Raw genomic sequence first — 14,934 nt, forward strand, 5'->3', positions numbered from 1 at the left:
ATCTCACTGCAGACCACATATTCGGCTTTAACTTAGGACGACGACCTGAATGTTCAAATAATGAACGATTACCTCACAGGTATCACTACGGAATGCGCAGCAGAAGTAGACGGTAGGATGCTTCGACAGAAAGCAGACAAGCTACTTCTGGAGACGAAAGACCTGATAAAGAAACACTTAAGCTTAAATATTTCTGAAGTAGCACACTCTGTCGGGCTAGTTAGTTCATTTGAAGCGAACTAGTAAAGCGGCGCTAAGAGAACGGCACGAAAGGTTCAGATAAGGAGAGACAAAGTTCTGACTTCCGACTGATTTTATTCATCATCATCATCATCATCATCATCATAATTTATTTACCCTTAAGGGCCCCAGGGGGCATTACATAAGGGGGGGGGGGGGTCGAACAGTAATCAAGTCACAAAGAACAAAGAACAAAGTTGGAACATAAACTTAGACACATGTAGATACAGCTGTGAACACTTCAAAATAAAAACAAGCGAGTAAGTAGGTAAACACAAGAAAAAGAAAGAAAAAAAAAGAAAAGAAAAAGAAAAAGGGCCTTCAACGGGAATCATTTGGGGAATAAATCAATTAACATCTGTTTAAATTTTAGGGAATTAACTTCATTCACAACACTGTCAGGAAGAACATTCCACTCGGCTATGGCCGCTGGCAAGAACGAGGAATTGAACGCATTGGTTGAACCATGAATGCGTTGAATACTACGGCAATTAAACAAACGTCGCGATGATCTTAAAGGGGGCAAAATTAGGCTCTCACGCAGTTGGGGAAAATTATAATAAAGTTTATGAAATAGACAGAGCCTTGCTATCTTACGACGGGATGCCAAGGAAGGTAAACCAACGGAGGATTTGATATTAGTAACACTCGACCAAGAATCATAATTTGATGTTATGAACCGAGCAGCTCGATTTTGAATGGCCTCTAACATATGTGCTAAATACTCTTGATGGGGATTCCAAATGCTCGATGCATATTCAAGTTTAGTGCGGATGAAAGTTTCGTATGCGATTAGTCTAACCTTAGGGGGAGAAAATGTGAGCGATCGTCTGATGAATCCTAGTGATTTAGAAACGCTAGCAGCCAGGGACGTAATGTGCTTCGACCAGTTAAGATTACTTGTTATTTCTATGCCGAGGTATCTGTAGGATTCAACTTCAGATAGCGCGGTCCTGTTTAGCGAGTATGAAAAGTGCAGGTTAGATCGTTTACGGGACACGTGCATAAACTTGCATTTAGTTTCATTCAATTTCATGAGCCAGGTAGAGCACCAACTTTGTATCAAGTTCAGGTCGTCCTGCAGCAATGACTGGTCGTTCGTAGTGCTAACACGGCGGTAAAGAACGCAATCATCTGCGAACAAACGGATGGATGATGAAATGCCAGCAGGAAGGTCATTGATAAAGACAAGAAACAGGAGCGGCCCAAGAACTGAGCCCTGAGGCACTCCGGAGGTAACTTTAGTAACGGTAGAAGGATGGTTGTCGATGACGGTGTATTGCGAACGATTAGTTAGGAAACTGCGAATCCATGATAATATCAGCGGGTGCAGTGAAAGGGAGGAAAGTTTAGCCAAGAGGCGCTGGTGGGGAACTCGGTCGAAAGCTTTAGAAAAATCGAGGTAGATGATATCTGTTTGAAACAAGGAGTCAAGGTTTAGGTGGAGGTCAGTCGTAAATTCAAAAAGTTGAGTTTCACATGAGTAGCCAGAACGGAATCCGTGTTGGTTTGGAAAGAAAAAAGAATTTCTATCGAGGTGATTAGCTACTTGGGAGTAAATAATATGTTCAAGTAGTTTAGCCTTTATAAAACAGGTGGCTTATAAAGGCTATAAACATAATAAGAAATGCACTAGTGCCGATACGGCTCAAAGTAATGACAACCGCACTACAAACGACACAGATGTATCAGAACGGTGTGAAGCCCAAACATGTCCTTCGAAAAATTCGATTTCTTGTCTCGATACCGATATCGAGGGCGAGCTAACGAATTCGTCACCCCTTTTGACAATAAGGAAAGATTCCATGAACCACCTTTCAGTTTTTTAAGGCGAAAGCCTTTAATGCCTCATACTGTCGTAACCAAGGAATGTTAGGAAATGTGTCCGCTTTTCGGCGTCACTGCTTAAAAACGAAACTGCGTCGAGGCTGGGAATCGTACCATTTGAAGTGGAGACGCTACCACTCCGCCACGAAGGGTCAGGGTTTGAGCATGAATAAAGGTGCATCTAGTGAATGCATGGGTTTCATATAACAGAAATAAAAATAAAATAAATAAAAAACAAATAAAAAATAATAAAAATATGAAAAATAAAAAACAGTGCGCCAGGAAACGCTTTCGCCTTGCAGCACTTTAGAGAGTCAAATTTCCCCCTGAATTTCTTGTCTTAAGAATGTGGTCTTGTCGAGCTGAGGTACGCAGCAGCGGCTGTCGCAACTCTTCATTGGTAGACTGCAACCAACGTTTCTAGATAAAGACAGTTGGAAAACTCTGTCCGGGTATGCGGCCCCTTTCTGTCGCCGATTTCATCTCAAAGAGATGCGAGCGCCATCTCTTGGGTGGTGGGAGTACCGCGTTTGTTTTTTATGGCCTCCGTGACCACCTCAGCAATCGGTACTTTAACATCGCGCTTGATCTCAGAGGCCACGATTTCTCTTCACCGCCGCGGCGCCCATTGGCTCATTGCATTGCGCCCATTGCGCTCTACGTCTGGGGTACGTGAGGTAAGGATGCTCGAGGTTGAGCTTTTGGCTGTAAATATCGGAAAAAATTGGAAGCCCTTCTTTCCGCGGTTTAGAGAAACATGACGTACCGATTGCCTCCTCGTAGTTTATGTTGATTATATTATCTAAAAACGTTGAACTGGGAGTAGCAGACGACGCGCTCATCCTAAAGCGACCGCAGCGCCACCGCCTAGACGGCGATCGCGTGGGGCCGCTCTGCTCCATGGCTCGCCGGCGAAGTTTCCCAACTGTCTTTATCTAGAAACGTTGACTGCAACCCGTACCAGCGCACATCGATCTTCTATGCTACAAGGCCCGCTCATTGTAGCGTCACCAGTTTGACCAATGTACACCCACCCGCTAGACAGAGGTAATTGATAGATCACCTCAGAGAACATCTGCTCAGCTTGGTGTGATCGTTCGTTTTGCACATGCTGTTGTCCTTTTTTCGTTCATTGTTTCTGAGAGCAGGGGACAAACTTTTCTCAGCTTACATGGGGCCTAAAAAACAATACTTTTGCCACCCTCCTGATGTTATCGGAAAGACAGTGAAAATAAGGCATGACGAAAGGTCCTGTTTGTTCTAAGCACTGCACTTCTCTTTCAGCATTCTTTAACCTCTGGAGAAGGCATTTACATGAGCTTAGAATTAAATACTGTGGGTAGCCCGCACATTTGAGCCACTTGATTTGAGTCTTAGCCATGTGAAGGCCTTCTACAGAAGTAGAAGATTATTCAAAGAAAATTCCTTAGGTCGAAGTTTACTTACGCGCAGTTTTACTCCTTCACGTTAAATTATCTAATCCCAAAGACAGAAAAAATCGAACAGGCTGACCTATCAAATCTAATCAATGAGCGCAACTTAACCTCCGCATTTGAGAGCTTGTGGGTTCCAATCATCCCGGCCGCGTGTGGTTCTTTTTTGCTTTTGCTTTCTATTAAATGCTCTTTAAAATAAATGTCCTATTATTCTCCCATTGATGAAGCCCACAAATTTAAAAACATCGCCCATGATCCATCATTTCTGTGGCTGTTGTCTCCAGAGAAAGTTATGTCCTGCGCCATAACAGGTCCACTGTGGTAAGGAAACCAACGTTTCTAAAACAGGTTGCAGTAGGAACAAAATAACGAAGAGGAACAGGATTCAAACGAGCATACCATGCAGCATAAAGATTGCGTCAATTCGCATTAACCGGGCGTAGTGATAAGTTGTTATTCTTTGATGTCACTACCGCCAAAGAGTCGGCGGTCCTTCGGCAGCAAAGATACCAAATGGCTTGCGGGACGTCCATCTTCAACGGAGTACTTTGAGTATGATTCAGGTTGGCGATGGCCCGTGCCCTTCGCGTAACCTGTTTTCATCCCTCCAGTTGCACCAGGTTGCGCTCCATAAGCAGAGTTCATTGGAACAGCAGCTGAAATCTTAGTGGAATGAGAGCACAGGTCCAGTTTAGTGGCGCTGCTCTGAATGCCTGTCACCGAGGAGACCACTGCCGATAGCTGCTAAAGGGAGCTTCCTGTGGAGATAGCGTTATCTTCCCGCGAAATCTTGCGCCCAACGATTTGTGCCAATGTTTTCTGTGAACGAGATGGGGACCTGGATGTCGACACCAGGTCCAGCTTGACCTGTGTGCCAACTGAGAGTGGAGGCGGTTGCTATCCGCGCTTCGTCGCTTCAGCGATGTGCCCTTCTCTCGGAAGGTGAACCGCTTCCTAGCCTCAGGGTGGGATGTTTTCTTCTGTCCTCAAACTGATCATTTCCTTTCCTCTTTTCCAAATTGGGCGTGATCTGAAGTAGGCGCCATGTGCGCCATTGCAGTTGACACATTTACGTGTTCGCTCACTTCTCTCCGCTGCTTGTTCATCTTCCCCGCAAAAGACACATGTAGGCTTGCTCCGGCAGGCGAGTCAGCCGTGTCCAAAATTTGACATTTGAAGCATCGTTTTAGATTTCGTATATAGGGGCGTAGTTCGCTCTCTATAAATGCTGCGCGGATGGAGTCTCGTAGAGTTACGCCTTTTTAAATGTTAGACGAATATGCTTTCTCTATATATCAGTGCTCTTCCTTGTCGCCTTGATTCTGCGGACTGCAATTGCTCCTTGCTCAGGAATTTCGTCCATCTCTGCATCGGTACTCTGTAACACTTCCTGCTCGAAAATAACGCCCTACGTATAGTTAAAAGTTTGGTGAGGATTCACCTTAACATTCAATTCGCCAAGATTCTGCAAAGATAGCTGTTTGCTCCTTAGCACTTTCGCGTCAGTTCGCGCCAAAAAATCTCCAGCCTCTATGTTCTGCTCTGTTATATTTGCAAACGCAGTTTCTTATGGCCTTAGTCATTGCAAAAGCGGACAATTTTGCTTGCGGATCGGCCCCCTTTTTGGGGCAAACCGGCCCCGAACCAGGTTCCGAAAATGCCCAACCATCGCATACGATGGTATGCAGTCACGCCTGAAGGTCAGCCTAATGCATTTAGACCAGCCGAGGTGCTGAACATGGATTCTTGAAATGTTATTAGACGCTAGCTTGATTAACATAGGCAAATTGGCATCACTGAATGGCCGTGAATCCTTCCAATGGGCCCCGCTTCATAACATCACTCGCGATTTCGTTTTTACAGTGGCTGGCTCTCATGTCTTTGATCTTTCCAGGAACGAGGCCTTCAAGGCATATAGACGTGGCTTGCGCTTTCAGGAGCTTGAGCTCATCGATTGGCATCTGTGGCACAAACAGGACTGTACATGGCGGGAGAACTCACGCCGTGGTGACCGTCGACGCGCTCCATGAAGACGAGTCTTCTAGTTTACGCAGTGTTCGCTTGGACTTCTTGGTAACAACCCGACTGAGCTCATCGTCGGTCGGAAGTAATCACTTGCTGCCGATTACACCACATTAGTGTAGTTGCTTGCGACGCTCAGCGGGTAGAGACGATTCTTCTGGGTGGCCGCTGCTTCCCATCGGCTTCAAAAGCAAGCTTAATGGCCACCTTTGGAACCTAGTGGGTCCGCAGCAGCCGCCTTTTCCAGCATCCTACAATCTTAGGGAAACGAATTTCCGCTCCAAGAATGATGACCATTTTACTAGCGTTGTAATAAGCTCGCCGTGCTCTGAAAGTGCGCCGCGAGCTTCCACTGTGCCTCCTTTGCATTAATCGTCGGAGCGACCACACAAAGCAGGAAGTGTCAGAGTGTGTGACAATGGGAAATTGAAAGGCCCTTGTGTGATACCTGCTGTCGGCAGCAAATTCACTTGTTGCGGGCTCGGCGGAAGCCCGCAAGACACGAAACGTGTTTCGGCTCCCCCCTCCCCAATTGTTTTCGTCTAAGTAAGACTACACGCTTTCTCACTTTCCTTCCACGCATGAAACAAACGTTTACGGTATTCCTCTCATAACTCTGAGCGCTTCTTGTCATCAGGGGTGGGGGGCTGCAATGAACAGCTCCACGAGGTCCAGGTTGGGCCTTTTGAGTACTAGTACATTTAAAACACAACATGCAGAGCCACCTGTCGGAAACGGAAGAAAAGTGAACGGTACAAGCAATCTAATGTAGTCATTTCTTAAGTCGGCGGAAACGAAATAGTGCAGTACGAAAACGTCCACGTGTTCGCATAGAGCACGACATATACTTACCGCACTGAATGCCCAGCAGCATTGGCAATTGACTTGTTCCTTGACAGGCGTAACGTAACCTTTGTCGCGCCAGTCCACGGTCTCTGGGAGGTCTTGTGTATTGAGGTTAGCCGGCGACAAAAACTTTGTCGCGGGAGCGTCGATATCGGGGGCACTAAAGCAGCTCCGCGACTCCGTAAATTCTTCATGATGCTAGGCAGGAGAGTGGGAATACAGAAAAAGGAGTGGAAAGAATTTTAAGCAGCAATTAAAAACCACTTGCATCCGCAGCAACTTTTAGTGCCTTTTCCACAAAGTTTCAAAGCAACTGATCTTGCAATGAAACGCCTCATTGTAGACGACACTACCTGATTGTAAAACAATGCTGCGATCAAATATATTGAATGATAAACGTCAACCGAACGTAGCAAATATCATAAACTGCATCTGCTATAGTGTGTTTTAGCAATAGTTTATGCCACTTTTAAAGAAAGGCAGTGAGGTTTGTCCGAAATAGTTCTCTGGCTTGCTAGCCTGCACCGGGGGAGAATGAGACTGGAAGAAAGATGGCTGAAGACAGAAGAGAGATACAAAAGTACACATACAGATCGTTAATACGCCTGGTCTGAGCTTTGAGTCAACTCTCGCGCTGCATAGGAACGCTGGAGGGACAGGATGGCCTGGAGAGCGGTCCAAGTCGCGGCAATATGCCAATATAATATGTGTCGAAACGTGTGAACAGAGCACTCGGGGCTCATCTTTGACTCGTACATGTGAGTGAGATTGAGATCCCATGGTCCATAGTCTCACACACGCGATAGCTCGGCGGCACTGTTTGGAGAATCTGCATTCTAATAAAGTGATGATAACCCTGCTCGTTGCGAATGTCTTCGAAAACATTTTTTGGCATTTTAGTTATTCCAGATGGGCGACAGGACCGGTTGCTGGTTCTACGCAATTGAAGAAAATATCCGCACGATGAAAATACCTGTACGCTGGCATCGTCCAATAGAAATAAAAATCTATGCTAGATTTTTGCTTTCAAACCAACTGCAAACCGCACTTGAAGTCTTGTATTTACCTCGATTGCACTGCTTGCTGCCGCTCACTACGTTCGCTCTCTACGTTCGCTCGCTGCGTTCGCTGGGAAGGGAATACATTTACCGTTAACTTCCAATTCAAACTGCCCTATGCCAGTTGCAAGCCACCGCGGTGCCCAGTAGTTATGGCGCTCGGCAGCTGTCCCAAAAGGCGCGGCTGCTGACCCGAAAGACACTTAAAAGCATTAAAAGCTTAAAAAGTTGGCGTCCTTGGCTTCTATGGAAAGGATAGAAACTTAAAGGCCTGTCTGGTGACAAAAGAATCTACAGCTGCAATGGTTTATTGCCGGTGTCTCTAAATGAAATACAGCCTGGACATTTTTTTGTGGAGTGACAAGGTTTGAAAACGAGCATAAAAATTGGCTGAAGGGTTAGCTTGGTAAAGTCTGGCTGATTGCGAAAGCAATAACACCTGGCTGCGCTTGGCTTTGCTGGTAGTTGGACATGGTTTCCCGTATAGTGCAACTCTGGTCACGACTTGGTTCTGCTAATATGGTTACCCGCATGGATTCACTCTGGACACAACATGGGTCTATTGTAAGTGTGCTTTATTTATTCCGATGAACACGCTTTCGGGATCCGTAAAGAAATGGCTTTTGGTCTGTACATCGGGGATGACATCGGCGTGCTCGCCATTCTGCTGCATACGCACGTTGCTTCGCCAACCGTTGTTCCCTTTCTTCGTCTGTTTCTTCGGCATGGCGCCATCGCATGGCCGCGGCAGCCTCGCCTTGTACGCATCCTCCGACATAGCACAGCACTGCGAGGAGCACAGCCGCAGCCCCGTTTTATCCCAGTCTAGCGAGCGTCCTCACTCAGCAGCTGCGCCGGAGCGAAGGATGAGCCTCCATCGATGAGACGAGTTGGGCCCCCAGCTCTCCTCTTGACGTGACGTCACGTGGTCACTTGGTAGCGCGCCGCAGCTCCGGCCGAGCGAAGGATGAACCTCCATCGATGGCAGAAAAGTGCAAGCAGTATTGCTTTCGCAATAAAAATTGTCAAAGCTCTATATTTTAACTACACGCAAGCCTCATCTCATGCTTGTGGGGATACAATTCAGTGCGTCCATACGCACGAACGTCGCACATTATCCGAGAGGTGCGAATTAAAAGGGTGCTCCGATTGAACTTTTGGCTACCGGCGCGCGTTTTTTTTTTTCGAGAAGAAATACTCCCCTTAGGTCCTTGTTATGCGCCACTTGTTGCATAAAATGCTAAACTTTTTGTTTTCCCGCTCAGTTTCGAGCCCCAAGGTTTTGGGGGGCAAGGTACAACTGCATGGTGCAAGACCACACGAAGACGGCCCGACCAAAAACCCGCGACTGGAGTATTCATCCATTGTTTCTCGACGGGCGAATGGCTGCCGTTTTAAGTAATATAGTAATCTCGTGTAATAAAAAATTCCTGAATATTTGAAAGATTTCTTCGCAAATGTTCTTCAGTTGTTGATAGGGGTGCGATGGTTTCGGGAACGTCGTTGCTAGCTATCGAAAAGGTCACAAGAGGGCGGATCATTTGACCGCTAGATCGAGCCAGCACTCCTGACCACGGTACAGGAAAAGAGAACTGGAGCAAAATGGTGGTTTGAGCTAGTTGGTACATCTTCAAAATTTTACCAGCGCTGCGACTAGGAACAAGAACAGAGAAGGAAGACAAGGACAAGCGCTACTAACAACTGAAAGTTTATTTGAAAAAACACAGGAAGATAGTACGCGCCATCTGTACACTTACATGAGTGTGAAATTTTGTATCTAGATTTTTAACTATCTTTTGTGTGATTTTTACGGGAAGCGCAGGCGCTTTGGGTTGTCAGTTGTGGGCATATAATCTGTGTTTTTTCAAGGAAAAGAGAGAAGCTCCGAAGGCGCAGCCGCTCTGTGGCGATAGAGTGGCCCCTTAGTGCGACCGGGAGAAAGCGGCGCCGCTTGGTGCGGCACGACATCAGAGGCCGATCTTCTGTGCCGGTTGTGCTGGCTGCCTATGGCGCAAGGGCACATGCGATGAAAAGTGCCACCACAGTTGCATTCAAGAGCTCCAAACTCATTATTCCGGTTTTCTATAGTCAACCGCCTGATTCTGAGCAGGTAGGAGTTTTCATGTCGCATTACCAAGGGAGTTGTGGGCATGGTACCGAAGCATCCTAGTTGATAGGTATTACGTCCAGAAATGCCTTGATAACGCTTTCCAACGAGAAACCCCTGTAACACGCGGCGATCTACTTAAAATACGACCAAAAGTTAACAGTGAGCAGCCTCCTGCACTGATAACAAAATACATGAACGCCCTTCCTAAAAAAAAACAATATTCTGCAGAAATACCACCCTATCTGAACTTCCAACGATCGTCTTAAGAAAATATTTCCCGACGCACGAAGGGTAACACACAGACGCAACAAAAACCTCAAAGACACACTAGTATACGCTGGCTTGATGAGAAGCCTCCGCCGACAAATAAGCTCATACTCTCGGCATGGATACAAAACTTGTAAGCGTTTTCAAAGCGACACTACTGCTCAGTGTACGGCAAGGGACTTCATCTTCGATATAAAGACTAGCTTTACCTGCGCTTAATGAAATGCTATCTAGATGTTTTAACGCTGCTGCTGTCAGAAGCAATATATCGGAAAAACCGGACAATCAATGAGCGCGATAATAGACTGCCACTGTTCTGACACAGAAAAGAGCGTCCATAAGCCACTCTCGGCGCATTTTAATGAACGTGACCACAGCTCTGATTAACTTCAGTTCAGTGTCAGTTCTTTCTTGACTCTTGTGTGTAGCGCTGTGTAAAGCCGCTTCTAACTTAAACCTTTCGTTTTTAATCAGACCGCACCAGAGTCATTCCTTATCGACAAATTTTAAACCTTACAACCAGGAAGGACCAGCACCTTCAAAGCAAGCTTGTAAGCTCTCATATACAGATCGGTACTGATGCAATTTTTAAAAGGTCTTCTACGTGGTCAGAGAAAAAATGATACTACAAAGGGTAAAAAAACAAGGAACAGCGACTTTCTCAGCATTTCATGTCGCCTTTTTATCGTTTAACTCATCAGCACGAAACCCACCCCCGACACGTCCTGGTCTCCCCGTTCATATTGCCGTTTGTTCTTTTCTTGTTTTACCTTGTGCTCTCCACCTCCTGCTATCATTTCTCTGGAACCCTTGGTTTCTTACTCCCTTCCTCATCGCCCCTTTGTATCTTTCTCCGCACATCTTTATTTTTCGCTTCTTCGCATTTCATTCTGCCGTGCACTTCAATTGCTTTCTACAAATTTGCTAGGTCAACCAAACAAGTTATACCTTACATTTTCTTGCAGCGCCGCATGCTTGGACACATAGCCTTTCAAGCCCACGTTCGCTATATCTCCCCCCTCCCAACCCCCGGATTCCTTTCTGATGAGCTGGCTTAATTTTGCGCACGTTTTTGCAGGTCAACCCATTAATCCTTTTAGCGGCTATTCTGTCGGGGCAACTTTTCAAAGTTCCCGTTCCCAATCCAAACATCCGTCCACATCACACGGTCATCGCCTTTACCGGGGCTTCCTCCTTGCAGTGAAGGACATACTCATAATACCAGTGCTCAGACGAACGCAATTCCTCTCGTCGAAGCGAAGATAAGCATCGGGGGGTGCTTGTCTTCTCCGTCCTTGTTCACTTTGTTTAATCAGGAGCGGTGTCAGGAAGAGAGATACGATCTCACCAGTGCAGTTCAAGTCATGCTTACAAGAGGTATTCAGACGAATGGATGGGCAAGATTTGGACGAAATTGTAATGATGAATATCTTGGCAACCTTCATTTGCGGATAAATTACCTACCAAGGGTTTCAGACATCGAATTGCAAACACGATCGAGTACCCGCACAGGCATAGCCCAACAGCGGGTCTAAAATTTAAAACAAAGAAACATAAGGTAATGTGTACCAGACACTGAAGGAAGCAAGCTTGGAATAGGTTGTGACACACTGTACGTGGCAAGGGAGTACATTTATTTTTGGCAAGTAGTTACTGCAGATTCGAACAACGAGAGCGAAATAACTCGAAAAATAACAATAGAATGAAATCCATTTAGAGGGTACTCTGCGGTTGTGAAAAGCATTTTAGGAATAACCCTTAAGAACAGACTGCTACAGGCATAATTTGCCGCTATTAAAGGACGACGCAGAAGCGTGAAGGCTAACAAAAATGGTCGAACTTAGCTTTAGGACCGCACAACGAGCTATGCATCGGAAAATGATAGGTGTAACATTAAGTTAATCATATCCTACAGCCGGAAGCAAGACGAAGAAATGGGTATGGTCAAAGCACGCAATGCGAAGGCGAGGTAATCAGTAGTCCCAAAAGGTGACGAAGTGTATTTAAAGAGAGGGCGAGAATAGTACACCGCGTGACAAAGTGACGTGGGTGGATGTTATTAAGAAGTTTGCTGGATTATGGTGGCTGCAGCAGGGCAGGGCAGGGTTAATTGGAGGCTATGTGATAGGCTTTTATACTGCAGTTACCCGAGTTGGCTGGAGTACGATGATGGTGGTGGTAAAGCGCAGCGTGTGTGTTTGTCTCACCTTTCTGTCCCTGTCTTCAAGCACTAATTTGATTTGGACAAAGGGATAAGTGACAAAGCTCTCCAACAGCTCGTTCGCCGCTTGAGAGGCGCCGACGACACTGGCGGCGTAGCAATATTATTGGACCACTCGTAGATCGGATGACAAAGAACCAGTCGAGTGATAATTAATCTCAATGGTTTTCAAGATCACTACGTCATTACTCGCATGATTTCTGTAATCCGTCGGATTGGCTCTAAGTATTCGAGACGTCATCACCAATGGTATAAAGACGGCGTTCGCCTCCACACCATCAAACAACTCCTGTCAGATCCATGGAGCCTGACGCAAGTGCAAATGCCGCTGCAGCCAAGCGCACCGCCCTAGCTCAAACACCGCAACGGCACCGCCAAGGTGCCGTTGCGGCCGTTGCCGTTGGACGAGCTGGCGAAGCATAACTGAAGTAACTGCGTGGACAAGATCCTGCCTTTCGAGCCATTGAAGTGGAAGTGAAGTCTCTCACTGGAAGTGAGGTCAGACAATTTTTAATAATGTACAATACGATGTAGGCTCAGCTACAACAAGGCGGTATTCCTGCCTGGAGTTTCTTTCAAAGGGACATTACTTGGAAGTGCACTTGGGTCTACTAATACGCCCGTCGATTCAGCAGCACTATATCGAATTTTAGGGTGATGGTCATCCTACCTAACAAAGTCTGTCGGCAAAATGTATCCCGTCATTACTCCACTTGTAATGTCTTAGGTGAGGGTGCCTAACGGCATCTTTGGTAAAATTGAATCAGAGATGCACCGGAGCCAATCTGATGCGCAGGGCCCCGTGGAAGTTCAGCCTTATGCGTACCGGTGCAAAGTATCTAATACAAAATTCCGCACCTGTGCGCACTAGTTCGCATTACTGCACACAAGTGGGATCAATCGAAGGCGCCATCAGACAAAGCGGGGATATTTCCAAATAAGAAGTTTTGGGGGCGGATAATTCCTTTTACGCAAACATAAATACGGAATAAAGTGGACCAGTTCATGTCACTGTACCCACAGCGAATGGCCCGGCGGAATAAAGTGAACTTGTTCAGAACTGAATCGACTGCGAAAAGCTGTCGTAGGCCACACAACCATTGCTTACACCGGATATAAATAGTTTGCATGAGGGTTTTGCTGCTACTACATATGTTCGTTTCCTTTTGCTCTGTATGATCCTGTCCTGAACGTCCGAAAAGCTGACTGTGCGGTGAGTCCTGGATGCTGACAGCGCTTAGCTGTAACATGAGGGCACCTATGAAGCCACTGGCTGTTTTTGTGCCCTCATTTCCAATCGGAGCGAGTTGTCCGGTGTTTTTTCAACTAGCCCACCATTTTCGTTGCACGCCTTTTTGCTGTGCTCTGTAACTTGATATTCCTTGCACTAGAGCACGTGAAATTGATGTTTTCTCTTAAAATGAGTAGAAGCTCTGCCTACGGCAGAATAAGTGAATGCGTTGTGTTTATGGTGTTCCTTTTATTGAGACAGAGCCAGACACGCACCTACCGGCTCGTGAGACATCTCTTCCAAAATAGTGGCGAATTTTTGCGACGAGCCCACTAACGTTGCAACTTACCTGTAACGCGGTAAATTTTGTGAGGAAATGGTGCACGTTTACTACATTTCGAGCCCGAACTGTTGAGCACTTGACGGAAACAAAATGTAAAAAAAAATGCTTTCGTCTCATACCGCCCCTTTCATTATAAACAGACCTTTCTGGGATAGCGTTTGCTAGATGTAGAGAGTAGTTCCAGAACCTTCGTTAAAGATTATTTTAAGGATAACTGATAAGTGAGAGGTCTTTAGCCGTGGGAAACTACTCCCAGATTCTCTTTAAGCTTTCGTTTTCGCAAAAGAATTAAACTTCTTTGGCGTTCGATTTTTCATTTTCATTGTTTTCGTTCTGCAAAGCTAGCCCATACCAAAAATTGAGACAGCGCTAGCTTGCAGACATGTGCAGAGTGTTTCAAATTCCGTCATGTAGAAGATATACTGGCGTATTCTATACTGCCTGCAGCACAAAGCACAAGTACCTTGACCCGCGGTAGTGGGATTTCGGGGCAGCCTGTCACACTTGATCGAGTGCCCTGCTGTGTGTCGTCCACATGGTACACAAACATTCCTCCGTAATTCGAATGTGAGCAGCGTGTGGTTTTTCCCGCTGTCCGTGGATGCTGCTGAAGCGGCGGATCCCTTCTTTTTAGCTTACGGTTAATAACCCTGGAAAATCCAATTCTTGCGCTCTCCTTTCTGCGCAATAAGCGTTAAGGCCACACTAATCCTGGCGATTGTGACACTTAGCCCGGGTAGAATTAAAAGATGCTACCCGAAGCAAGCATCATTCTTTTCTTTCTCCGCTCCTGTTTCCCAGCTGGGAATGGGGAATGTCAGTCACCTCTCCAGTGGGAATTTTACCCAAACGTACATATAGTGACCATGCCGCGTAGGTCCGCTTAGGTTTGTCATTGCGTATCTATAGATCTGTAACAGCAAACCAGTTAGCGGGTACGCCTTTCTTTACTCACCATGTCTCCAAAATGATTCATAGCAAGGCGGTAAGACTCGAGGCCTTGATGAAATTTTTTGTTGTGCTCTGCAATGTACCGCTTGTTGGCAGCAAATATTCTGAACCTGAAATCGTCTTCCGGCCCCTGTAAGTAGTTTCTACCTGGTAAAACAAGAAACGGGGTATTACTAAGATTACTACTGATGGAACAGAGTGACCAACATGTTGCGACGCATCTGACACTGTGCAGTCCATTTGGATACTGCTTGACCGGTGTTTGCTTTTGTGGTGATATTGATAAGTTTATGAATATGTGCTCCTTTTTTGTTGGCGTGCTGTCCTTCACATCATTTGATATTCACTGTTATGTTACGCTACTTGAAGATTATTTGAAAGC

General features: G+C 46.0%; 1 protein-coding gene across 1 annotated transcript in view; it reads right to left on the reverse strand.

Annotated features, from left to right (window-relative positions):
* Positions 1-14,934, reverse strand: part of LOC149337218 (cathepsin L2-like) — a 37,880-nt gene that overhangs the window by 20,959 nt on the left and 1,987 nt on the right. The window contains exons 2-3 of the mRNA XM_089554353.1: positions 14,557-14,699; positions 6,378-6,569 (exon numbers count right to left, since the gene is read on the reverse strand). Coding sequence (XP_089410479.1) covers positions 6,378-6,569; positions 14,557-14,699 — 335 coding nt within the window. The remainder of the gene's footprint in view (positions 1-6,377; positions 6,570-14,556; positions 14,700-14,934) is intronic.

This window comes from Amblyomma mixtum, chromosome 7 (genome assembly GCF_055824585.1).
Source record: "Amblyomma mixtum isolate Tamu chromosome 7, ASM5582458v1, whole genome shotgun sequence".
In the NCBI taxonomy this organism is placed as follows: Eukaryota; Metazoa; Arthropoda; class Arachnida; order Ixodida; family Ixodidae; genus Amblyomma; species Amblyomma mixtum.